Consider the following 27,058-nt stretch of genomic DNA (forward strand, 5'->3'; position numbering starts at 1 on the left):
ATATGTTCCAACTGAAGAGGACTTTCCATTCAAAACTCTCTGAGTATTACTTCATAAACATGCTTTTAATAATCTAAAGTAACTTAACCTTTAAAAACGTAACCAGCTGACAGCCTTTGAGAAAGTTCTAGCCAGTATGATCATGTAAAACTTTTTGAAAGTGCCAAATGCCTTTGAGGTTAACAATGGAACCCTTGGGTATAAACTTCTAGACCCTGCTTCATCAGATATATGAGTCGGAATCTATTCTCTAGGAGCTAGGGGATAGCATCTGACTAATGCATCTGATGAGGTAAACTCTTGCCTATGAAAACTCATTCAACAATTATGTGTTAATCTTTGAGGTGCCAAGCTGCCAGGAATTCTGTTGCAGGGTGGACTGGCTTAAATCAAGGTAATTTTAAATCAGTAATTTAAATTGCTATTAAAAATACTGATTTAATTCAAGTTTCTCATTTTGTAAATCCTTCATTTACTAGCCAAGAGACCATACGAAGAGCGTGCTACAACATTTAAACAAATCTAAAACGTCTGGAATGATTTCAAACAAATGCTGATGAAAGTTGAAGAGGAAAACACAAAAGCAGGACTACAGCTGAACATCAAAAAGACTAAAGTACTGACAACAGAAGATTTATGTAACTTTAAAGTTGACAATGAGGACACTGAACTTGTCAAGGATTATCAATACCTTGGCACAGTCATTAACCAAAATGGAGACAATAGTCAAGAAATCAGAAGAAGGCTAGGACTGGCGAGGGCCGCTATGAGAGAACTAGAAAAGGTCCTCAAATGCAAAGATGTATCACTGGACACTAAAGTCAGGATCATTCAGACCATGGTATTCCCGATCTCTATGTATGGATGTGAAAGTTGGACAGTGAAAAAAGCACATAAGAGAAAAATCAACTCATTTGAAATGTGGTTTTGGAGGAGAGCTTTGCAGATATGATGAAAAATAATTGGGTATTAGAACAAATTAAACCAGAACTATCACTAGAAGCTAAAATGATGAAACTGAGGTTATCATACTTTGGACATAAAGAGAAGACATGATTCACTAGAAAAGACAATAATGCTGGGGAAAACAGAAGGGAGCAGAAAAAGAGGAAGACCAAACAAGAAACGGATGGATTCCATTAAGGAAGTCACAGACTTGAACTTACAAGATCTGAACAGAGTGGTTTATAACAAAAGTTAATGGAGGTCACTGATTCACAGGGTCACCATAAGTCGTAATCCACTTGAAGGCACATAACACACAAAACCTCTGGTCCTACACCACATAATTGTTATCTGCTTAGAGTCAAGGGGGTAAGGAGAGCCAGAGTGGCTAAGTGGTTAGAGGGTTGGACTAGGACCTGTGAGACCAGGATTCAAATCCCCACTGAGCCATGATCACTAGGTGACCTTGGGCCAATCACTACCTCTCAGCCTAACCTACCTCAAAGGGTTGTTGTGAGGATAAAATGGAGAGATGGAGAACTATGTATGCTACCTTGAGCTCCTTGGAGGACAGGCTATAAATGCAATAATAAATAAATAATAAAAATGCAATATTGATATGATTATGTTCAGCACAGAACACACATGGAAGAACATTAAAGTAATTTATTTGAAGACAAAGCATGTGCTGGATTGTGGATTAAGAACCCCAAGAAGTACTTAAATACTTTTCAGAAGCCAGGCGCACAACCGACCATCATAAATGTTTCCATCATAATAAACTGAACACATGATCTATTTATCTTATTTGCTGTCAGAAATCAAGCATTTTTCCTTCATATCTTTCCCTTTACACAGAAACAGCCTTGAATTCAAAGTATTTCAAGAAAGGGTCCTGAGCTAAGTTTCATGCAGAAAAGTACAATTTATTTATTACAACATTTTTTCACCCCACTTTTCCACCGGCCCCAGACCTTCAGAACAGAAAGGCAACACCTTTTCATTGCGTTCCGGTTTCAGATCGCCGTGCACGTGTGTGAAATAAGAAATACTTTACTGGCAATGGTTCTACCTATATGTATTTGGGGACAACCGATTTCAACAAATACATCCGACTGAGGGTTGTCCCGCATGTGGTTTTCTGAACGGCTTTGTCATCGGGGTTTTTTTTAATCCGCGCTCCTGATCTCTTACTTTCAACGGCACACGCTCGCTTTACGCCTTCATTCAGGGGGAAATCCCCAACCCGTGTCCCGCCGGCAAGAGAAGGCTCTGCAAGTCACGGGCAAGTCCCATCTCATGAGGGATTTAAGCCACTTTCGACCACCACCACCCCCTTTTAGAGGAGGTCGTCGGCGGTGCCGCTCTTGCGGGGCCGAAAGGAAGAGAAGCACAAAAGAGAATGGCGGTAAGACAGAAACAGAAAGAGGGAGAGAAAACCGGACGCGACGCCCCTTTCTCTCTCCATCACGAAGAAGATGCGAAGGGCCACCGTGTCCTGAGGGCGGGCGATGCCAGCCCCAATCCCCGACTACACACAGCGTGAGAACCGTCCTCCTCGCCTAGCGCTGAAGGCCCCTAAGCAAAGAACCGCCCGAGCGGGGTGGGAGAAGCCAGTTCTAAGCCGCGAGCCCGTTACCTACCCAAGCCGCCGAGGGCTACGCCGCGCTTCCCTCTCCGCCTTTTCCCCGGCCACTTCAGCCGCTCCACAAGTTCCGGGTGAGCGGGACGCATGCGCCGAGGGCTGGCGCGCCTGAGCGCAACCCTTTCTTCCCTCTGGCAGCTACTCTACGGATCCCTACGAGGGACAGTCTGGACGTAGCGAAGGAGCGTCCGTGCGGCGTCTCAGTGAGCCGTCACCACAGAGCTAGCAAACCCGCCGCCGCAGCTGTTGCAACAGCGAGGCAGGCAGCCGGAGGGAGACGCGTGCGCTGGCCGTGATTCGCAGTCTTTCCCTCCTCCTTCTCCAGATATGTTCAATAGTCCTCCTGAAGCTGGGGGCCTGAGTCCAAAGCCTGCAATCCTTCGCCCCTGGAAGCAGGTCCTACTGAGCACACGAACTTTGGTTTTTATCTGAAGCTGAGACACTGGAACATAGGAAGCTGCTTTATCCTGGGTCGGACCATTGGTCCATCAAGTTCAGTGTTTTCCTGACTGGCAGCATTTCTCCTAGTCCTCCCTGGAGATGTTGAGGACTGCACCGGGACCCTCTGCTCTATGACTCACTACAGGGCTCTGACCCCAAAAGACGCTGGCTCCTTTTATTAAAACCGGTCGTTTTAAATTATAATGGTGGATATATTCAGCTGCTTTGGCCCATCTGCACTATGCATTGATTTAAAGCAGTATTGTGCCACTTTAAACAGTGCCCCCAAAGAATTCTGGGAACTGTGGTTTGTTAAGGGTGCTGAGAGTTGTTAAGGGACCCCTATTCTCACAGCCAGTGTGGTGTAGTGGTTAAGGTGTTGGACTACGACCTGGGAGACCAGGGTTTGAATCCCGACATAGCCATGAAGCTCGCTGGGTGACCTTGGGCCAGTCACTGCCTCTCAGCCTCATGAAAACCCTGTTCATAGGGCCGCTATAAGTCGGAATCGACTTGAAGGCAGTACATTTACATTTTTATTCTCACAGAGCTGCAATTCTCAGACTTAAAGCAAAAAGGATTGTTAAACCACTCTGAGAACTATAGCTCTGTGAGGGGAGTAGGGGTCTCCCAACAATTCTCAGCAGCCTTAACAGGGTCTAGGTCCCAGGATTTTTTGGGGAAGCCATGACTGTTTTAAAGGAGTATAATACTACTTTAAATGTATAGTGCAGAGGGGGCATGGGGCATGTCTTGGTAATGGCTCCCATGGTAATTGTTTCACAACTTGAGCCCTTTTCACCCTACCTCTGCAAACACCGTTTGTATTTGCTCTATAACGACCTTTCTAGTCACTATCAGAATGCATGCTTTATTTGCTCAACTTCAAATGCTTTCGTTTATTGTATACACCCACTCAGGTGAGACAAGGCTGAAGCGCATACTTAATTTTTCATTTAATTTCAAATGAAATATTTGTCAGCTATGTGAAGCAGCAAAGTCCTTTATGCTCACACATCTTTATACTAAGGTAGCCCCTGTAACTAGATTCACACTATACATTTATTCCACAGTTCACTAGTGTGAAGACCACATTCACACTATACATTTATTCCACAGTTATGCCACTTTAGAGTTGCGGCTTCCCACTAAGAATCATGGGAAGTGTAGTTTGTGAAGGGTGCTGAGTGTTTTTAGGAGATTCCTCCTCACAGAACTGCGGCTATCAGAGAACCCTGAGAATTACGGCTCTGCAAGGGGAATAGGGGTCTTCTAAAAACTCTCAGTACTATTTTATTTATTTATTTATATTAAATTTATATCCTGCCCTTCCTCTCAGAAGGACTCACACTGCACTTTGCATTCACAAACTACACTTCCCAGGCTTCTTTGGGGGGAAGCCATGACTCTTTAAAGTGGAATAACAGTGGAATAAATGTAGAGCATGAATGTGGCCCAAGTTTTGGGTTTTGACATTTCAACCAAAATGCCTCTGAGCAAGTGCAGAGTGCCGTTCTCCCAAATAACGAAACAGGACAGAGATTTAGGCAGCAAGATGCCCTGCTAAGCATATGCACAGTATCTTTCCCTTATGTCTAGAAGCAACTTTTTAAAAGATAGCTCTAAACCTGTACTGAATTACCTCTATTTTGAAAATGATCCTTTTAGGGAGAAAAACGGGGAACACATTATTTGCTCTGGCTTTATATCTTTTTTGACAGCTAACCATAAGGGATTAAACTTCACTAGTTTGCAAACTATAAAAAAATCTATACTCATTTTTTAAGATGGGCAGTGTACATCACTTGAGGCCAATATTTTATGCAAGTGTGACACATAAACAAAAAACACTAAACCATTCCCCAAGAGGATATTCTTGGGAATAACCTCTTTTGAATGCAGTTGGAATTACTTCTCAGTAAACACCCAGAGGCTCAGTTTTTTGCGCACTGCACAACAGGATACTAACCTTAACTTGTAATTGGTTTGTGTAGTTTAACCATGTTTTATACATATAACTGAACCGATACACCATTTGGGCAAGCATTTTATACATTTTCTAAATAATTTTTTAAAAATGTAGGCCCCGGAATCTGTGAACTTTGGTTCATAAGGAGTGGGGCGAGGATGTTGGAATATTCAGGACAGACAAAAGAAAGTACTTCTTCACATATGTATGTACTGCCTTCAAGTCAATTCTGACTTATGGTGACCCTATGAATAGGGTTTTCATTGTAAGCAGTATTCAGAGGTGGTTTACCATTGCCTTCCTCTGAGGCTGAGAGGCAGTGACTGGCCCAAGGTCACCCAGTGAGCTTCATGGCTGTGTGGGGATTCGAACCCTGGTGTCCCAGGTCGTAGGCCAACACCTTAACCACTACTTAAGCTGTGGAATTTGCTTACGCAGGAGGCAGTGATGGCCACCAATTTGGATGGCTTTGTAACAGGATGAGACAAATTCATGGAAGATGTGGCAAACAATGGCTACTAGTCATTGGAGGCAGCATGCTTTTGAATGCCAGTTGCTGACAAGTGTAGGAGGGGAGAGTGCGCTTGCACTCAGGTGCTGCTTGCGGGCTTCCAATAGGAATCTGGTTGGCCATTGTGAGAACAGGATGCTGGACTAGATGGGCCATCTCTCAATGCCCTTATTCAGAGCATTTGGGTTTCTGAACACTATCAGTTCATCTTTTCTCTTCCATCTCACCCTGCAATGAATTATGAGGGATTTAAGAATGTGAGGTGAAAGCGGCTCTTAAAATACTTGGAAGAAACAAATCACCAGGAACAGAGGGCATACCAATAGAGTTGGTACAAGCTACTGAGATTGAATCTGTCCAAATTTTGACAAATATTTGTCAATAAATATTGAAAATTAAACAATGGCCCACAGACTGGAAGCGTTCCATATACATCCCAATTCCAAAGAAAGGAGACCCCACGGAATGCAGTAATTATTAAACTATTGCCTTAATATCCCATGCAAGTAAAGTAATGCTCAAGATTCTGCAACAAAGGATCTTATCATATATGGAGCAAGAAATGTCAGATGTCCAAGCTGGATTTAGAAAGGGAAGAGGTACCAGAGATCATATCGCAAACATGCATCGGATAATGGAACGGACCAAGGAATTTCAGAAAGAAATCACCCTGTGCTTTATAGATTACAGCAACGCCTTTAATTGTGTAGATGATGAACAACTATGGAATACTTTAAAAGAAATGGGGGTGCCACAGCATTTGATTGCCTGATGCGCAACCTATATTCTGGACAAGAGGCTACTGTAAGGACAGAATATGGAGAAACCGATTGGTTCCCCATCGGAAAGGGTGTGAGACGGGTGTATTTTATCACCCTATTTGTTTAATCTATACACAGAATATATCATACAGAAAGCAGGACTGGACCAAGATGAAGGAGGTCTGAAAATTGGAGGGAGAAATATCAATAATTTAAGATATGCAGATACCATACTAGCAGAAACCAGTAATGATTTGAAACGAATGCTGATGACAAAAGCAGGACTACAGCTGAAAGTCAAGAAGACTAAAGTAATGACAACAGAAGATTTGTGTAACTTTAAAGTTGACAGCGAGAACATTGAACTTGTCAAGGATTATACCTCGGCACAGTCATTAACCAAAATGGATACAATAGTCAAGAAATCAGAAGAAGGCTAGGACTGGGGAGGGCAGCTATGAGAGAACTAGAAAAGGTCCTCAAATACAAAGATGTATTGCTGAACACTAAAGTCAGGATCATTCAGACCACGGTCTTCCCGATCTCTATGTATGGATGTGACAGTAGGACAGTGAAAGCAGATAAGAGAAAAATCAACTCATTTGAAATGTGGTGGTGGAGAGCTTTGCGCATACGATGGGCTGCGAAAAAGACAAATAATAGGGTGTTAACAACAAAATAAACCAGAACTATCACTAGCAGCTAAAATGATGAAACTGAGGTTATCATACTTTGGACACATAAAGAGAAGACAGGATTCCCTAGAAAAGACAATAATGCTGGGGGGGAAACAGAAGGGAGTAGAAAAAGAGGAAGACCAAACAAGAGATGGATTGATTCCATAAAGGAAGCCACAGACCTGAATTTACAAGATCTGAACAGGGTGGTTCATGACAGATGCTCTTGGAGGTCGCTGATTCATAGGGTCAGCATAACTCGTGATCGACTTGAAGGCACATAACAACAGCTCCCTTCAGATATTAGCCTCCACATTTTCAAAAATGTGTAGGTTCTCTGCCCCACACATGAATGGCTGAGGAGCAGGGGCTTCTCTCTCTCTCTGACTTGTGATCATCATAGGCCTTTGGAGGCATCCCGCATTTTACTTGCTTCCCATTTCTGGAACCCAATGGCAACATCAACAACACAAAGTCTGTGCACAAAATGATACATTTATTGAAAGAGTATTTTTTTTAATACAAAAGAAAGCTCTGTACATAGTACTGCGATTACTGTCACATCCTTCCAGAAACACAACCCTGGAAATTAACAAACCACACACACACACACAGCCACTCATTCACACACACAAAACCCCAAAATAATCTGTAAAGTGTGAACTAAAAAGGTCACCACACAATAAATGCCATTTCTTCCCTGATAAGTGTTCTTACAAGTCAACACTTTAAATTACATGCAACATTAGCGTTTAACCTGCAGATGCTTTTTGGAGGGACAACTTCTTAAAGCAGAAGGAAGGGGACTACAGACTAGATGAATCAAGCCCCTCATCACTAGAAATTGGGGGAAAGAAGAGCAACGGAGAAGGAATTCGGGGGGGCGAGAACTGTCACTTGTTGAGTTTGGTTTCTCATCATTTAGCAGGCAACCTTTGAGTTAGCAACATGATTAGAGAAATACCACTTTGCAGATGTTCCTCTATCCCAAACGTCTCCATAACATTTATTACAGATTCCCTCTGAAGCAAATATATTCTTCATACATTACCACCACCACCCATACCAACTCCTTAGTGTATTGGGTGTGGGACCTGTGGCCTTTTAGATGTTGAACTCCCTTCAGCCCCAGCCAACAAGGCCAATAGTCAGGGATGATGGGACTTGTAGTCCAGCAATATCTAGTGGGGCAGAGGTTTCCCATCACTGCCTTATTGGGCAAATATCAACTGATCATTTACCAAGCAATCAAATTACTACCACGAGTAGCTGCCTGGGGGCCAGCAAATTGTTATCTATCTGCCATGGAATGAACTCTTTACTACTATCATCTTGCCTCCGATTTCTGACCAAATGCCAAAGTCAGGTCAACATGGACCACTAGCTTGCCATGGAGTTACATACAGATAAAAATTATTTGTATTTAACCCATTATGTCAGATTCTTTTAACTCTAGCATTCATCAGATTGATTGGACCAACTGGTGGAAGTTTTTCAGCACTGGAAGCTGGTTATTTTTCTAAATGTGTTTATGGCAGCCATGTATTTTAAGGGTAAAGTATTTTAACCATGGAAGGAGTGCTCAGCTCAAAGCATAATAAAAGAATGCAGTGCACATCACTAGGGAGAGTTTGCAAGCTGGAAGTATAACAGAACACTGGCATTCAAGTGTCAGTCTTGATGGGGCCAACAGAATCCACAGGATGGTTTCAGAAGGTGGAAAGAGGATAGGGCTTAAAATAAGAAGCTGCTTTGGGTCCTTCTTTAGGCCTGTCTTTTTTCCAATACAGAAATAATTTCTCACCTCCTGTTGCTGGATGTCAGAGAGGTACCCTTAAATGCATATTGGTTGAAGCCTGATCCACATATGCATCAAAAATAATAAAAAGTCTTGTGGCACCTTAAAAGAGTGGGCTCAACCCAACTTTCTCGGACGCATGAAGTGAAGTCTTAGTTGGCAGCTGTATAAAGGAGAAAAATTGTAAGGTAGGAGTTGAATAGCAGTAAGATGCAAAAATTAGTTATACTTGAAAGTTAAATATGTTAAACAGGCAGACCTTTGACAGTAGCAGATTGATAATACTGCAAAAGGTTAAAAGTGTGCTTATTCAACATAATACTGAAAATCTAATCATCACTGACTTTAATTTTTGCATCTCACTGTCATTTAGTTCCCACCTTACACGTGTCTCCTTTATAGATCTGCCAGCTAAGTGTTCACTTCATGCACCTGTCAATGTGGGCTTGAGTCCACAAAACCTTATGCCATAATAAATTTGTTGGTCTCTTGCAGGAAAAACAATCAGAGAGTCTTGTCAAACCTTAAAGACTCACACGGCTACTGCTATGGAAACATGCATTAAAGTGAGGAGTTAGAGCAAACTATATCCTGTCAGACTGCAGCTAAGGGATACCATTTTTGAACTGTCTGGCATTTAAAAGAAGACAAATACGTTGGGGAAGAAAGGTACCAATTGTGCTAATTTTGTACATGAATGGAGTTTTTCTGTGTTCTTATGGGAGTATTCAAAAATGTGATGCATCCCCTGCAGTCAGAAGTTATACAGCCCATTTTACCACAATATATAAACTGGTGTGAGTGAGCCGGGCTTATTTCAACACTATGGTCAACTGAACCAAAGGCAGAAAAATGAAAAAGGAAATTTAAAAAGGCTGTCTCCCTTCCTCCATTGGCTTAACCTTCCCATCAAGTTTGACCCAAGTGCTTGAGACAGGAGTCCAGTTTAAACGCTAATGTTTCATGGAAATAAATTCATAAGATTACAATACAAATTTAAAAGGCCCCTTTCCTCTCTTTTTTCCCTCCCCACCCCATGGCCCATTTCTCTTCCCCCCCCCCGCCCCCCACGTACAAACCCTATGAAAACTGTACAGGAGCCAGACTTTAATTCCTTTAAGAATTACATAAATACTGAGTTTAACACTTAGAAAAATAAAGTCTTTCCCCCCCCCCAAGGCTTCTTTTGTCTTTTTAGTTAAAAAAGAAAAGGTTATAGTAGCTGCCTCCTTTCTCTAAAGGCCTGCAGCCTACTTGCTCCAAAGCTGGCCCTTTAGTGTGTGGAGGGAGTATAAAAAGATGCTCATGGCAAGTTAGTCCTCCTTTCCCATTGGTGGGGACGAAGAATTCCTTTCCTTTGTTGTCACTTCTTAGTTGGTAAGAATGAAGTGCATGATTGTGTACAAGCAAACAATCCAATCACAGCACAACTCCTTTACCAGTGGGACAGTGAGTTCATCACATGCACACCCTCCCACTGAGAGCACAAGACTCCTCCTGTTCTCCCTTGCAACCTAACAGCCCTGCAGCTATCTCCCTTTTTCATTTTTATTATTATTAATAATAATTAACTTTGCTTTCACCCAAAACCTCATGTTTGAATTAACACAAGGCGTTTTCTAAAGCACAAAAAAGACATGACAGTACAGTAGCTGCCACCTTATCCATGTGGTACTGCCCCTTCACCATATGGGAAGAGCATTCTCACAAATGCTCTGGGCAAGTTTGCCGTTAGTCCCAAATGAGGAACAGCAGGCCCCAACGGGGCACCCCTCCTAGCAGGTGCGAGCTGAATATGCCGTAAGGGTGGTGAAGCAGCAGATCATCTCATTTCAGGGCTGGGGGGGGAGGAGGGAGAAGTGCCATGGACCAGCTTAGATGATTGCACCCACAGCTAGTGAGGTCTCAAGTTGTGGGTGCATCTGCCTTGGGAAGGCCTGTTGAGTCAAGTTTAAAACTTATAAAAATAGAGCTCTCTCTCTCTCTCTCTGTTTCAAACTCTATTTCTTTACATCCTTCCCCAGTTTATTAAAAAGGGATTGTGGCTTAACACCTCTTTCTTCTCAAGAGGAAAACCTTCGGCAAAAACAAAGAAAGCCTGCCTGAGAGGATATTCCCCCAAGTGCCACATCAAGGCTAGGACTAGGAGCAATTGCAGCTACTGGGCTTAAGAGTTGCTGAACGTGTTTCCAAGGAAGGACAAAGTGGACCTTACAAAGGCCCTTTTGGCAGTGAAATGTGGATGTGACCAGGCTGAAGCAGCTGCCTCACATGCCAACTGTGAGTTCCTGGAGTCAATTGGTTCCTATCAACCAAACACACGTTTCTGACCACCCTAGTCAACCCAGTTTCTGACCACCATCAGCAGAGAATAAGGCCCTATCTGCACTATACATTTAAAGCAGTATCATACCACTTTAATCAGTCATAGCATCCCCCAAAGAATCCTGGGAACTGTAGTTTGTTAAGGGTGCTGAAAGTTATGAGGAGACCACTATACCCCTCACAGAGCTATAGTTCCCAGGGAAGAGGGATTGACTGTTAAACCATTGTGGAAAGTGTAGCTCTATGAGGGGAATAGAGGTCTCCTAAACTACAGCTCCCAGGGTTCTTTGAGGGAAGCCATGACTGTTTAAGTGGCATAATATTGTTTTAAATGTATAGTGCAGGTGAGGCCTTTGTTAAGGTGGACTCCACTGGAACAACCCTTCTTCGCAAGCCAAGGATAAAAGGCAAGGCCACTGTGCTGTAGCCCACCCACAATGCATCACTGATTGCTTGAAGGCACAATGCTGCAGCCAGCCGGAGGACCTGAACCTGGGGGTGGATGGGAAGAAATGACTCTTTGCTCCGGTGGAAGTAAAAAATTAAAATAAATCCTTTTTGATGATGGCTTTGAACCCTTCTGCATTCCAGCTTGTCTCCCCCAGCTCCCCAAGTTTCAGGTTGCTCAGCTTGGAGGCCGTAAGCTGAAGAGGTTTGTGGAGATTCTGAGGTGAGGAGGAGGAAAAACTCCCGCTTTGGCTGTGAAAACCGAAGGAGGAATTGGTATGTATGTATGCATGGCAGAGCAAAATTCCCCCACCCATGACAGACAGTTTCTTTGGCTGGAGTGAGAAGGAAAAACAAAACAAAACAACAACACACACAAATAAAAATAAAAAGCACAGTATATGCAGCGTTCAAATCCAACAAAGCCCCCCTACAGCCCAGGCTCAGCACCCTGTTGCTGGCCTCACAGCCACTTTTAATATGCGTTTGTGTGTATGTGTGTGTGTTTGTGTGTGTGAGTGTAAAGTGTTGAGAGAAGAAAAACGTGAAAAAGGCAACAATAAATAAGTGACAGAGTCCATAGAAAAATAGGGACCGCCGAGATCCTGGTGCAGCTTGAGGAGCGCTGTAGATCTTGGGGCCACGCACAGCCCCAAAGCTGGAGGCAGGCCGCTGCAGGTTTGGGTGCCAGGGACACCCCTCTCTCGCCCTCCCTCCTCCCACCAGGTTCCCTCCGCCCACCCCCACCTAGCCCAGAGTTGCTCAGTCACTCTTGGTACTATGCGACGTATCCAAGTTGACCACTTGCAGCTCTGTCAAGTTGGTGCTGCTGCTGGACTGCTGCCCGATAACGGCCATCTGCAGAAATAAAAGAATCAAATAGGGCTGTTAGCAAAGGGATGCATAACTTAAAACAGCAATTATTATTATTATTATTATTTACCTGCCCTTCACCCAAGGGTCCCGGGGTGGGTTATAACAATTTTAAACACTTACTTAAAAACAGTTAGAAACAACCTAAACAACATCACAGAAAATAGGGTGGGTCCTAAAAATATACATCTCAGATGTCGAAGGCCAGGGTAAAGAAGTGCGTCTTCAGCATTCACCGAAAGTTGTACAATGAAGTCGCCACACGCATCTGGTGGGGAGGGAGTTCCACAGCTTAGGGGCTGCCACAAATAATGCCCTCTCTCAGGCCACCCCTCCCCAAACTTGCGAGGGTGGTGGAACTACCAAAAGGGCCCCATCTGCTGATCTCAACACCCCAGAGGGTCTGTAGGAAAGGAGGAGTTCTTTCATTCATGCCCCTGTGCATCACACTTGGGAGGGATAGCTAATACCCTAGAGGACAGAAACAAAATTCAAAGTGATCTTGATAAGCTAGAAACATTGGGCTGAAAACAACAAAATGAAATTTAACAGGGATAAGGGCGAAGTTCTACACCTAGGAAAAAGAAAGCAAATGCACAGTTATAAGAGGGGGGATACTTGGCTCAGCATACCACATGTGAAAAGGATCTTGGGATTGTTGATCGCAAGCTGAATATGAGCCAAGAGTACAATATGGGTACAAAAAAGGCAAATGCTATTTTGGGCTGCACTGATAGTTTCCAAATTGCGTGAAGTACTGGTTCCCCTATATTTGGCACTAGTTAGGCCTCAACTTGAGTACCACGTCCAGTTCTGAACACCACACTTTAAAAAGGATGCAGACCAACTGGAACAGGTTCAGAGGAGGGCAACAAGGATGATCAGGGGACTAGAAACAAAGCCCTGTGAGGAGAGACTGAAAGAACTGGGCATGTTTAGCCTTGAGAAGAGAAGACTGAAGGGAAATATGATAGCACTCTTCGAGTACTTGAAAGGTTGTCACACAGAGGAGGGCCAGGATCTCTTTTTCATCATCCCAGAGTACAGGACACGGAATTATGAGCTTAAGGTAAAAGGAGCCAGATTTTGACTGAATATCAAGAAAAACGTCCTAACTGTTAGAGCAGTATGACGATGGAACCAATTACCAATCAGTTGGCTCTCCAACACTGGAGGCATTCAAGAGGCTATGTCAGGTACACTTTAAATGGGATTTCTGCACTGAACATGGGGTTGGACTCAATGGCCTTATAGGCCCCTTCCAACTCTACTATTCTATTGTTCTATCACAAAGAATGGTTTTCAGTTAGCTGAACTTAGGAAGTGACCTTATGTGAGTCAGACCATTGGGCCGTCTAGCTCAGTATTGTTGACAATGACTGGCAGCAACTGTCCAGAGCCCCAGAAAGGCCATCCCAGCCAGAGATGCCAGGAACCAAACTCAGGACCCCTCACATGCAAACCATCACTCCACCACTGAGCTACGGCCCTTTCCCAGCTGACGTATTAAAGTCCAGCATAGCACCTCTTCAGCTTTCCCACCTCACTTCGCATTATTCAAAATAGTTTGCAATAACTGATAACAGTTTTACCCCAAGGAACACCTCAGTCTGCTAACAGGTGCACTCTGTAAAGAAGACCTTATAGGCCCCTTCCAGCTCCTACTATTTTTTGATTCCATATTTGGATTCCTGCATTGATAGGTTGGACCTGATGGCCTTATAGGCCCTTCCAATTCTACTATTCTATTATTCTATGAACAGCTTGTGAGGTGTGGTTGCTTCATCTCAATAAGGGATGCAACCAAACTGGAACAGATACACCAAGGAGCCTCCACTAGGGATGTCAGGATAAATTTAAGATAGCAGAAAATATGCTGTGAATATCTCATGTGGGTTTGGAATTAGTAACCACCTTAGGATCTTGATTCCCAAACAGCGCACCAGTCATATGTGCACTGAGTTTGAGAGACAGAAAATAAAGATGAGGGAGGGGAGACAGTCAACACATGATGCTTGTTTCTGGAAAAGATATAAATGTTTAGAATTGGTTCCAGTTCTGCAATATGTTAGCTTAAGCCTTTACTTTGCGATTTTGGTATGATCAAAAACAGGTTTGGGGACAAGGAATTGGATTAAAATAATTTTAGAAAAAACACATGGAAGAAAACCAAATTAAAAGAAACAGCATCAGCAAAGTCTCAACCCACAGCAATGCTTTACTGGCCAAAGAGGAAGCTGGGAGGTAACTTTAACTGAGGTGTCTCACTACAGCAAGTCTCTAATAGACCACTGTCTATGAACGATTGGAAAATGATGTGCACTTCTGTTGTTATTGTAAGAGCGAAGTGTGTCTTCATTTTCAATCCAGGAAAAAAGACTTGTGGGCCAGGTTTCAAAAGTCTGGGAACGCTAGCATGATGATTGTTTGTTGCATGACAGTCTGGTTGTCAGAAGCAATCACGTGAAATGCTCTATTTGCTTCAAATTTCAACAAACAGAGGTACACACTGAAGTAGCAATAGAAGAATTTACATGTACTTTTGCTTAAAGGTGTTATTTTCTGATATAAATGTGATTGGGAGCTGATTCAGACAATCAAATCTCAGTTTATTGGACCAAGAAGTGCACAATGAGAGAACCCCTTCTCTTTAGTGTAAGACAGGGTTCAGGCTGTGCTTGGGGAACGCAGTGGTCTGCAGTTGCTCCAAACAAGGAACAAGCTGAAACTGAGCCCTTATATAGTAGTTGCAGCAGCACAAGGTGCAGCCAAATTGTTAGCAGCTCTTATGTTGCAAGATGCTTCTCCTACTGTGACGGAGTGAGGGAGCCTTAGGTCTTCCAGGGTCTTATTCAGTGGAGGAGTCAGAGAATAGTGGTGCTACATCCTTGTGTCAGGGGTCCACTGGCCCCACAGGTTCCTCCGGCAGCAGCGTCTCTGGGGCTGGCCCTGCATGCCCTTTCTTTGCATGCCCTTGGAGTCTTCACTTCCATCCCCTGATGAAGAGGAATCAGGCTCCGGGTCACTGCTCCCTGGCTTCACAACACTGAGCATTGTTGCTACTTATCAAGACAGGAGGAGTGGGGCATGGGGAGCTCAGCGTCAGCACAGTGGGATGTAGCGGTGAAGCCAATTCATAGAATCATAGGCTAGTAGAGTTCGAAGGGGTCTTTTAAGCCATCTAGTCCAACCCCCTCTTGAACGCCTCCAGTAATGGAGAGCCCACCACCTCCCTAAGTAAATGGTTCCATTGTCGTGCCGCTCTAACAGTTAGGAAGTTTTTCCTGATATTCAGTTGAAAGCTGTCTTCCTGCAACTTGAGCCCATTATTTCATGTCCTGCAGTCTCGAACGATCGAGAAGAGATCCTGGCCCTCCTCTGCATGACAACCTTTCAAGTACTTGAACAGTGAAATCATATCTCCTCTTAATCTTCTCTTCTCAAGGCTAAACATGCCCAGATCCATCAGTAGAATGCAATGTGGTGGTCAGTTTCAGAAAAAACTACCCCAGTGTTTGGCACAATAGAGCCTAGTGCTACTGTGCTATCAACATTCAGTCTATCTACCTACCTATCTCCAGGCCCTGGCTCAACTTTGCAATCAATGTTCACCATCAGCATACTGTGTAATGCATCTGTTGCTGGACTTCAGTATTGCAAACAGAATGTGTGTGTGTGTGGGGGGGAATGTTCAATGTTTCTCTTGAAGTACTTGAAGAGTGCTATCATATCTCCTCTCAGTCTCCTCTTCTCAAGGCTAAACATGCCCAGTCCTTTCAGTCTCTCCTCCCAAGGCTTTGTTTCCAGTCCCTTGATCACCCTTGTTGCCCTCCTCTGAACCATTCCAGTTTGTCTGCATCCTTTTTAAAGTGTGGTGTCCAGAAATTTTATGCTCCTGAAGCTGCAACCACCCCGTGCTAAGCTTGCTGTGCCTCTTCTTTCCCCATCTTGGTACGCAGCAGCACACTTGCCGTTGGGAAGTCAGGTACGCAACATCACCCTCCCTGAACCGCACTGCCAACTGTTGCTGCACAGTTTCCTGCTTTCTCCAGACCAGGAAACTATAGTCACCAGCTTCAGAACAAGACAGGACATTATACCATGGTTTGAAGTTGGTTTAAGATCCTGGCTTGCTCCAAAGCTAGAAACCATAGTTTCCCAGTTTGGGTGAAACAAGAAACTAAGTTAATTAGAGATTTCCCAAATAAAATCACGGTTTGAGGAGAAGGATAAGTGAAAGAGGGCTGCATGCACAGGTAAAAGGTTTGTGTATATCTCAACTAAATAAGACAAGATATAATCAGCCAAACATGATATGATCATCAGAACATGCAGAAAAGGGCAATCCATATGATGAAGGGGCTAAAGCAACTCTTTCATGAGGAAAGATACCATTTGGGGCTCTTTCATTTAGAGAAAAGTCAAGTAAGGAGGAACATGACAAAGGTATGTAAGATTATGGGTGATGTGTAGAAAATGGATAGACAGAAGCTTTTCTCCCTCTCCCAGAATATTAGAATTCAGGGTCATCCAATGAAGCTGAATGTTGGAAGATCAGGACAGACAAAAGGAAGAACTTCTTCACACAGTGCATAGTTAAACTATGGTTTGTCTTCCCCAAATAAACCAAGAGCAGTAAGCCAGCAACAAACCTTGGTTATATTTCATGGTTTGTTTGAAGCAAGAGAAATCACTAACCCAGGTTTAGATGTAAGGCTAAGCTAAACCACGGCTTAGCTCCTTGTAGTGTGATTGGGGGGGGGAAGCAGCTGTGGTTTTCTGTGCACCAGCACTCTTGCCTGTTCACACTAAGCCATTCCAGAAGCTTGAAGGGAATAATAGGGAATGCAACATGATGGGATTGGTACAATTCTGTACACAAGACAGCCTAGGAAGCAGACTTGGCAGGTGTGTGTCTTGCTGAAGTGCAACAGGGTACAAAGAAAATTACAAGCAGCACAATCCTAAGCATGTCCCCATTAAGTTCTATATGGCTTACTCCCTAACATGGATGATTAAGGATTGCAGCCTTAGTCTGGGGAAAGTATAACTCCAGAAAAAAGGGGCCCCTTGTTCCATACCAACCTGATGAAGCTGGACAGCTGAGACTGGGATCTGAACTGTTCCTGACGGTGCTGTCAGGAACACCTGAGGGACACCACCTACCAGACAAAAAGTCACAGATGAGCCATTAGCCATTTTCCCAAACTAGCAAGACTTATCAAACCATCTTTAAATGATGCAGAACAATTCGGATACAATCATAGCGGCAAAAAGAAAAAGCAGAACCAGTACCAAAATGAGCCACCTCAGTGAAAGTGAGCAATGCTCTATTGAGACATTTTATAAGAGAAAAAATCTACAAACCTCCTGGTGAAAAGCAGGGTTTCTTATTACAGAAACACAAATTTGTATATGTTTAGATGAACTTTATATTTAAATGTTAAAATATATAAAGTAGCTCCACTGGTCTGTGTAGACCCAGTCACGTCTACCCTGGCTAGCAGGCTACTCTGAAAGGTCTCCAGAAGAAGTCTTTCCCATAAACTGCTTCCTGAGATCCTTTTAAGTAGAGATGCCAGGGATCGAACCTGGGACCTTCTGCATGCAAAACATGCAGTCTACCACTGAGCTATGCATCACAGACATGCAACTGCTCCTTTTAACCATTCTCAAATCTTCATCTTTGGTATTAGCCGCACATCTCTACCCACATCCAACAGTAACTTAGCCTGAGCAGATGTAACTTAAATAATCACACATTCTTCCCTGTGTATACTTTGCATCCTTCCCCTTCCCCTGTTCCAAATTTTAAACTGTAAGCTCCCTGGGGCAGAGACCTCTCCTGTTGTACTCAGTAAAACACCATTCATGCTACTGGAGCCATATATCTTCTCTCTAAAGAACTCAACACATGACAGAATTAAGATTGTTCACCCTTTCAGAAACACCATCATGCATCAGAAAAGACTGATTCCATCATGGGCTACGCAAGATCCAGCTGCCCGGCCCCACACCCTTGCCCTAGAGGATTTGGGAGGGGAGATGCTACCTGATACAACACCAGGGAAGAACAACAAAAGGCCAGAAATGCTACCTGCACAATTGTGGATCCATATGGATGCCATATAATGTCTGTTCCTATACTCAATTTACACATTGTTTTATTTTGAGAATATTTTGTAGGATGCTTTGGGAGCCTATTGGGGATATAAAGTGCAATATGAGTACTCTAAATCATTGATTCCCAAACCTTTTCACCACAAACCACTTAAAAGTTGCTGAGCGACTTAGCAGACCACTTAATGATTTTTCTGCCTGTTGCAGCAATTGTAACACACCGTGCTAAATGCTGTATGGCTTTTAACTGTATCTTTATTGCCTCTTTTACCTCTTATATATTGCATTTTATTGCACTACAATTTGAATTCCACAGAACTGAAATTGCAATACAATAAAATAATCTATAAGAAAGAAAAGAAGAAAAAATACCATTATAAATCAGTATATTTAATGTGACGAACGTGCCATCTCCCATCTCCAATCACAAATCCACAGGCACACCACAGACCACCTGAATGAAACTTGCAGACCCCTTGTGGTCCATGGACCTCAGTTTGGGAACCCCTGTTCTAAATAAACAAGTTATCCATCTCCAGTCTTACCCTGATCCTGGACTTGCCCATGTGAAACTTGCATTGCTGATGACGCCTGGGAGAAGGCATTGAGAACCGCAAGCCCCCCATCCGTGAGGCCTGATGTAGGAGCATACATCACTGCATGAGGACTTGGGTACATCATATGGCCTCCTACTGTGGTTGGCACAGATGAAGTCATGATAGCAGCTGGCAGGGTCACTGGCAAAAGAAAAGGGGGACAAAGGCACAATTCCAATAGATGGCATCACACCCCCGCTGCCTCCATTTCTGCTGCATCAATTTAAATCAGTTACCTCGCTTGTTTTAAAGTGCAGAAGCAGAGGATCATTGCATGCAGCCATTGAGCACATGCAGGCCACCGGCAAACTGAATGAAAAACCTGCTCGAGAGGATCCCTCGGTCCATCACATGCTCATCATGTTTTGCTCTATACAGGATTCAGCTTCCAACACCAGAGTTGTGAAGCACATTTTTTTTATTGCTTTTCCAACATTGCTTTTCTAACATCTACCATAAGAGAGATCCCATGACTAGGGGGTGGGGTGGCGGAAAGCACAAGCACATAAGTGCATGTTTGCACAAGAGATTCAAAGTAAACCAACAAGAACAGGATTCTCCTCTGTACCCTCAGATCTCCTTCTCTCCAGCTGGCTCTTAAATTTTGCCACAATAATAGCTGCACTCCTATATATTATGTTTCATTGGGTATATGTTAAAGCGCACAACTAAAAAAGAAGAATGACTGTGTGAGGCTTGCATGCTTGCAAACACATGCATCCTACAGGGAGACTTATCAGGAAGCTGGGATTGCCTGCAGCTCTCTGTTCAGAGTAGCAATCAGTGGCAATCCTCCCGTTTGCTACCAGGAAATACATAAATCAGCCCTGTGATAGGAATTGGGTAGATTTGGAGGTGGCCATCATATGCCACCTGTGACTAGAAAGTTAGCACAATTTTTTTTGCAACCAAACACCCACTAGATGGCACTAGAGTAATACTATATTAGAATAAAAGTTCCCTCAAACTTTCAGAGGCACTCTTTCACAGGCCTGTCACCACTGACTAGATAAGAGTCTGCTGAACCCAAAGGAGACTGTGTCCTTGCAGGCAATGATATACTTTTGCACAGAGCAGAGTCTGGGACAAGAATAATTTTTAAATAATTATTACAAGGAGTTGTGCAAGCAAAGGCAAAAAGATAAGAAGAGATAGCACTGGGTTTGTTCAGTGAAATATTCTTTCTGGTCTGAAGTTGTTATCCATTTTAATTTTGTGGTGGCAAAATCCTTGATATTTGCAGACTTCATGCATTTTTAAATTATATTCTTTTTTATCATTAATTTTTATTCAAATTTTCAAAGACAAAAAACAAAACAAAACAAAAACAATTAAACAATAAAATAAAATGTTGACTTCCAATTTGTCGCAGCTCAGTTATGGGTCTACAATATATAACAATCCTGTCTCTAAAATTATATTATAAAATCACTTTCCTCCAGTAGTTATCTTAATTAATCATCAAATCTCATAAACATTACTTTATTCTTTCCAAAAAAAGTCAAAGAGAGGTTTCAATTCCTTGAGAGATATATCTTTCAATTTTTCTCCAAATAAACATGTCGCTTAATCCATCTGATTCAAATCTGTTAGGCCCAATAATTTCAATAGCCATTCTTCCATTATCTATATTAATTCCATCTTCCATCTTCAATAATCCTGTTAAGTCCAGTAATTTCAGTAGCCATTCTTCCATTATCAGTATCCCATAATAATCTTGTTGTCATAGCCATAGTCCAAATAAACATATTGATTAATCCATCTCGTCAAATCTGTTAGGTCCAATAATTTCCATAACCATTCTTCCATTATCAATATTAATTCCATCTTCCATCTTCAATAGTCCTGTTAAATCCAGTGGTTTCAGTATCCATTCATCCATTATCAGTATCCCATGATGATCTTGCTGCCATAGCCATAGTCATATAACAAGAGTCTGATGGGAATTTCCCCCATCACAAATATGTCCTTGCCATCAATTCTGAATATGTTGCTGAAATATTATTGTAAAGTCACATCTCTGCTCTTCTTTTTTACAAAATGCACTGGCTCATCTCTTAAAAGTTTTTCCATTGTCACATATTTGTAGTTAATTCCATAATTTTTTTCTATGTCAAGCCCCATCACATCATTCCAGTCAAGAATTCTGAATATGTTGCTGAAATATTGCTGCAAAGTCATATCTCTGTTCTTTTTTACAAAATGCACTGGCTCATCTCTTAAGAGTTTCTCCACTGTCACATATCTGTAGCCAACTCCATAGATTTTTTCTATGTCAAGCTCCATCACATCATTCCAGTCCAGAAAATTATCCAAGACATTGATAACTTTACCACCAAAATCTTCATTAATTTCTTCAGAGACAACGTTGAATTCCAAACAGTAAACTTTATTTCTAACATCCATAAACTCCAAATCTTTTTCAAATTTCACATTTGTTCCAATCTCCAGGGCTTGTAGCTTCCCTTTAATTTTTCTTTTCTCATCTCTAATCCCATCAAACTCCTCTCTCACAGAATCCCCTATTTCTTTAAGTTCCTGCGTCATTTTGTTAAATTCAATTTTCATCTCCTGTCTACCCTGTCTCAGGGTTTGTTTCGTTATCTCAATCTCACCCATTATTTTCTGAAACATAATTTCTTCCATGGTCTCAATCACTTTCCTGGTTGCCATTCTTAAAACCACAGAAACCAAGATTATTTCAGCCACAATTGGGTTAATATTCCAGGCTTGCTGACATCAGTGTAGACAGTACAGCCTGCCTTATCTTTTATGTGTTCAGGAATACAAAACAAACTTAGCTCCCAACATCAAAACAATTAGTGGCGTCGTGAACAAGCAGATTCGTCAAAATGAAATAGACCAAAAAAAAAAAAATTTTTTTTTTCCCCTCCTCGAAATCCCTCTTCCGTTAGTATCTTTAGAATGCACCTCCAGGACAGCTTTTTGCAATAAAAACAAATATAAGCTTTTTCGATTTCTTTCCTCCTTAATTTCGTGAGTGAAAGAGAAAAGCCATAACTCACCCAGAAGTTCTTCACAGCTGATTCATTGACAAATCTCTTTTTTGCTGCAACAATTTAAACCAAGTGAAAAAAGAAAATAGAAAGAAGGATGCTTGTCTGCCTCTTAGAGTCCGTTTTTCTTTGAAGAAATGATAAACGTGTCGCTGTAATCAGCTAGAGCTTGATGAAAGTCCGTCCGGCATTGCAGTTTGAACCTTCTCTCATAAATAAATGAAATCCAGTCCTCCCCACAAAAACAGGCTTTGTGGTTAATCTCTACGTTTCTCCCTGCCCGGGAGAAAATCTTTACCAGTCAAAAAGAACATTTTGACTGATTTTAAAGCTGAAAAAGCTTCTTCTGAGACGAGAGCTCGACTCAGAGGCAGCACAGGCAAAGCAACCCTTCCCGGAAGTCCGCATTTTTAAATTATATTCTGTAGTATGGGAGTTAACAGCAGGACAACAAAAGTGGATTTTGTGAGTCCTTATATGTCAAGCCTGGAAGGAAAAACACCCTCTATTTCACAATGGACTGAGGACCTCATTGCCCCGGCTACATTGGAACATATTTCATTCAGATTTCAATTTCAAGTGGATACCTATTTGGACATCTGGACGACTTATATTAATGTATATGCTTAACTTAAGATGCAGGTATTGAGGGTTATTGTATCTGTAATGCAAACCGATGGTGATTTATTGTTGCTATTAAAAATGGAAATTGACTGCCTTCAAGTCGACCCTGACTTGTGGCGACCCTATGAATAGTGGTATTCAGAGGTTTACCATTGCCTTCCCCTGAGGCTGAGAGGCAGTGACTGGCCCAAGGTCACCCAGTGAGCTTTATGGCTGTGTGGGGATTCGAACCCTGGTCTCCCAGGTCGTAGTCCCACACTCTAACCACTACACCACACTGGCACTTAGTAGTATTCATATATTATTTCTTTTTCTGTGTTTTTAATTTCTGTACCGCTAATGTTTTTATTAATCAAGAAATCAGAAGGCAGCTAGGACTGGGAAGGGCAGCTATGAGAGAACTAGAAAAGATTCTCAAAAGCAAAGATGTATCACTGAACATTAAAGTCAGGATCATTCAGACCATGGTATTCCCGATCTCTGTGTATGGACAGTGAAAAAAGCTATTAGCTATGGGCGGTTTATAAATGAAATGAAATAAATAAAATAATAAATAAAAAAAAGCGAATAAGAGAAAAATGTGGTGTTTGAGGAGAGCTTTGCGCATACCATGGACTGCAAAAAAGACAAATAATTGGGTGTTAGAACAAATTAAGCCAGAACTATCATTAGAAGCTAAAATGATGAAACTGAGGTTATCATACTTTGGACACATCATGAGAAGACAGGATTCACTAGAAAATACAATAATGCTGGGAAAAACAAAAGGGAGTAGAAAAACAGGAAGGCCAAAGAAGAGATGGATTGTTTCCATAAAGGAAGCCACAGACCTGAACTTAACAAGATCTGAACAGGGTGGTTCATGACAGATGTTCTTAGAGGTCACTGATTCATAGGATCGCCATAAGTCGTAATCGACTTGAAGGCACATAACAACAACAAAATGTTTTTATTTATTTTATTTTACTATTTTTTGTTTTTATCTTTCCTGTCATTATTAAATTTGCAGTAAATAAATAAATAGGAAACAGCACGGCACTCTAGCAATCCCGCACAACAGGAGGAAGGACAATAAGCATAGGCTGGGAACATGGACTGAAAATCTAAGTAACCACACTTCAGAACTAGCACCCTTAGGCCTGGGTGAAAAGCTATGCTGGCCTGCCTTGGAAAGCCTAGAACAGGAATGGGCAACCTATGGAGTGGGGCCCAGATTTGGCCTGTCACCTAATTTCCTCTAGCACACTACTATAGCTAGCAAACTCCAACATAGTTAAGTGTTTGGGTAACAAAGTTTGGGAGAGAAAACCTTTAGGCCTGAGGTCTTCGACATGTTGTTGGACTACAACCCCCTATAATCCCCAGGCATCTTAGCCAATGGTCAACGATGGTGGGAGCTGTAGCCTAACAACATCCGGGGACCCAAACTGAAGAAGATTGCTTTGGGCAACAGCCCCCAACATCACATGCACCCTTCCTTGTTTATCCTCCCCATTGAGAAAGGCTAGGCAGGGAAAGGGAGTGTTGGGCTGCCACGGGCTAAAGGTGCCTGGGGCATCTAAGGAAATGGAGCCCATCAGTGTGTGCTCCTCCCTACTAGCCTTTCCTGAAGAAACAACCAGCGAGGCTGGTTTTGGACACCATGGCTGGAAGGTGCTCTGACCAGTAACACCCCACTGGTAGCAGAGAAAGATTGAGAGGTAGATGAGAGGGGAGTGGCACTGAGGGCTATGGCACGGGCCACAGGCTAACGGAAGGGAAGCCCAGAGGCAGGATGGGTGTACACCCACTTTTTTGTGTGCATCGATGGGTCCTGATAGACAAAAGGTTGCCCATTCCTTGCCTAGACCCCATCTGCACTCAAAGCACTAAGATGCCACTTTAAACAGACATGGCTACGTTAAACAACTGGGAACTGTAGCTTGTTAAGGGTGCTGAGAGTTGTTCCCCAGGAAGAGGGATTGATTGCTAAGCCACCCTGTAGCTGTGTGAGGGGAGCAGGGGTCTCCTAACAACTCTCAGCCCCCTTAACAAACTAGATTCTTAGGGAGAAGCCATGACTGTTTAAAGAGGCATGATACTGCTTCAAATGTGTAGTGCAAATGGGGCCCTAGAGTTACGTGGTGGTGAGATTTGGTGGCTCCTTACCTGTCCCGCTGGAAGAGGTCTGGGTGAGGTCAGTGCTGCTGTCAGTTGTGGGAGACGTCTGCTGGGGGGCCTGATGCACCTGGATGGCTTGCACAGGAACCTGCTGAGCCACAGCACCACCTGAAAAGCAAAAAGGAACCTGCTTAACTCCTAAGCCTGCCTTAGTTCAGTTCAATCCATTGGCAAGGTTCATCAAACACTTTTCCAGAGCTAACAAGGCAATATATAATAATCCAGTACATTGACAGCAACTTCTTTTAAAACGGCTTGTCCCACCTGTCAAATTCAACCTGCAGGGGTGGGAGAAGGAGTCTGTTTCACCAGCGGGTTCCTTTTGCCAGTGATTCCCCATAGGATTGACTCCCGCTCCAATGACCTCACCAAGAGGTGTCAGGTGGGAGTGACTGACAGGTGGGAGTAGTTTGGGGAAAACAGACTCATGGGCGAAAATTGGCTCAAGGATCCGAGGGTCCACACCCCTTGCAGAGGGCTTGTATTCAGCAAAGGCATCCTGTTTGCACAAGGACTTCTGCAATGCAACTTCCTCCCTCCAACTGCGCACCCCCCAAATCTGTTCTGGGGGTTCCTCTAACCTTCTGGAGCAGATTTACAGGAGATGCAGGGAGAGAAGAGGGAGACGACATCCCATAGCGTAAGTGGAAGTCCTTGTGAGAAAGGGATGACTTCGTCGGAAACAACCCAGTCAGAAAAGTGTGGCAGGCAAGCATTTAGAAAATGGGTACCCTCAAGTAACACATGTTGAACAGCATGAGGAGGGAATGGGGGAAGAGAGAGGGGCACAGAGCAGGTTTCGACTCATGCATGATCAGCTGCGCAGAAGGGACCACATTTAAACTCATCTTATTTCCCCATCACCACTCTCACCCCACTCAGTATACAGGATGTTTATATCTGGAGAAATATTTATACATACTACTGGAACCAAGAAGATTCTCCCTATCTGCAGAGTGACCAAAACCTCGTGTGCACAAACAGCATAGTGGGAGGCCATAGGAGAAGGGGACTGGTTGAATTGGTAGAAAGCATTGAGCTAGCTGCCTTTCAGCATGGCATGTATGGACTTTTGCCCTTTTCAACCAGGCACACTGGACGGGACTTACAGATCTAAGTCCTCCACCATTCAGCCTTGCAGACTTTATTACGTCCCCATTTAAATGTTGATTTTTTTTAACCTATTTTAAAGTCAAGTCTTCCACCTAGCTCTAGCTTTCTTATGCCAATTGGCTAGTAGCCTCAAGAGACAACAAGAGTGCATTCTATGGAAAGGAGAAAAGTATTAGAACCTGTCCAACTATCTAATCCTCTCTCCTATTCTTTTAAAAACAGAAAAGCGTAAAGAGGTTTCCACTGAGATGTCTACCACAGTGCACACAAAAGGCACATTTATGAGTCCTCATATCACAGAAAAAGCATTAAGGCTGAATGTTGGAAGTTTCAGGAAAGACAAAATAAAAGTACTTCTTCACACGGCTCACACTTAAACTATGGAATTTACTCCCACAAGCGGCAGTGATGGACAACAACCTGGATGGCTTTGAAAGAGGATTAGACAAATTCATGGAGGATAAGATTATCAATGCGTACTAACCATGATGGCTAAGTTCTACCTCCACAAAAGATGTTGACCCAGCGTGAAACAGCTGCAGATAGGCTGAATTGCTTGTTTGGGATCATCAGGAAAGGGATTGAAAACAAGACTGTCAATATCATACGACCATTATACAAATCAAGGGTGTGACCATACTTTGAGTACTGTGTACAGTTCTGATCACCTCACCTCAAAAAGGATATTTGAGAGCTGTAAAAGGTTCAGTAAACAGCAACCAAAACCATCAAGGGGCTGGAGCAACTTCGGTATGAGGAAACGTTACAAGATTTAGGGCTATTTAAGTTTAGGACAAATGACAAGTAAGGTGCTTTCTCATGGCTGGTGGAGGGTTTTCAACAACTAGCAAAACTAAGGCTATAAGTATGCAGTGAACAATTTTGGGGGATTGAGAGCTGCATTCCCTTGGGGGGAAGTGATATGGGGACAATGTACCAATGGTGGTGGTTGGCACCAAAGCAAAAAGCAGACAGGATACCCCTTTTCTCCCATTCAATCATCACCAGCTGCAGCTGGTGCAAAATGCATTGGTGC

At 42.9% G+C, this 27,058-nt stretch overlaps 2 protein-coding genes across 4 annotated transcripts in view; both read right to left on the reverse strand.

Annotated features, from left to right (window-relative positions):
• The window catches only part of LOC133383891 (cullin-9-like), a 77,995-nt gene extending 74,902 nt beyond the window's left edge, over positions 1-3,093 (reverse strand). The window contains exon 1 of one of the 2 annotated variants that reach the window (XM_061625459.1): positions 2,589-3,092. In XM_061625459.1, coding sequence (XP_061481443.1) covers positions 2,589-2,679 — 91 coding nt within the window. In that variant the 5' untranslated portion in view covers positions 2,680-3,092. Of the gene's footprint in view, positions 1-2,588 lie in introns of both variants that reach the window. The other variant, XM_061625460.1, reaches the window with a different exon arrangement.
• A 6,725-nt stretch (positions 3,094-9,818) lies between these two features.
• The window catches only part of SRF (serum response factor), a 94,260-nt gene continuing 77,020 nt past the window's right edge, over positions 9,819-27,058 (reverse strand). For both annotated transcript variants that reach the window (XM_061625463.1, XM_061625462.1), the window contains 4 exons: positions 24,898-25,017; positions 19,058-19,249; positions 17,478-17,554; positions 9,819-12,377 (listed from right to left, as the gene is read on the reverse strand). In XM_061625463.1, coding sequence (XP_061481447.1) covers positions 12,282-12,377; positions 17,478-17,554; positions 19,058-19,249; positions 24,898-25,017 — 485 coding nt within the window. In that variant the 3' untranslated portion in view covers positions 9,819-12,281. The remainder of the gene's footprint in view (positions 12,378-17,477; positions 17,555-19,057; positions 19,250-24,897; positions 25,018-27,058) is intronic.

Source organism: Rhineura floridana, chromosome 4 (genome assembly GCF_030035675.1).
Source record: "Rhineura floridana isolate rRhiFlo1 chromosome 4, rRhiFlo1.hap2, whole genome shotgun sequence".
NCBI lineage: Eukaryota > Metazoa > Chordata > Lepidosauria > Squamata > Rhineuridae > Rhineura > Rhineura floridana.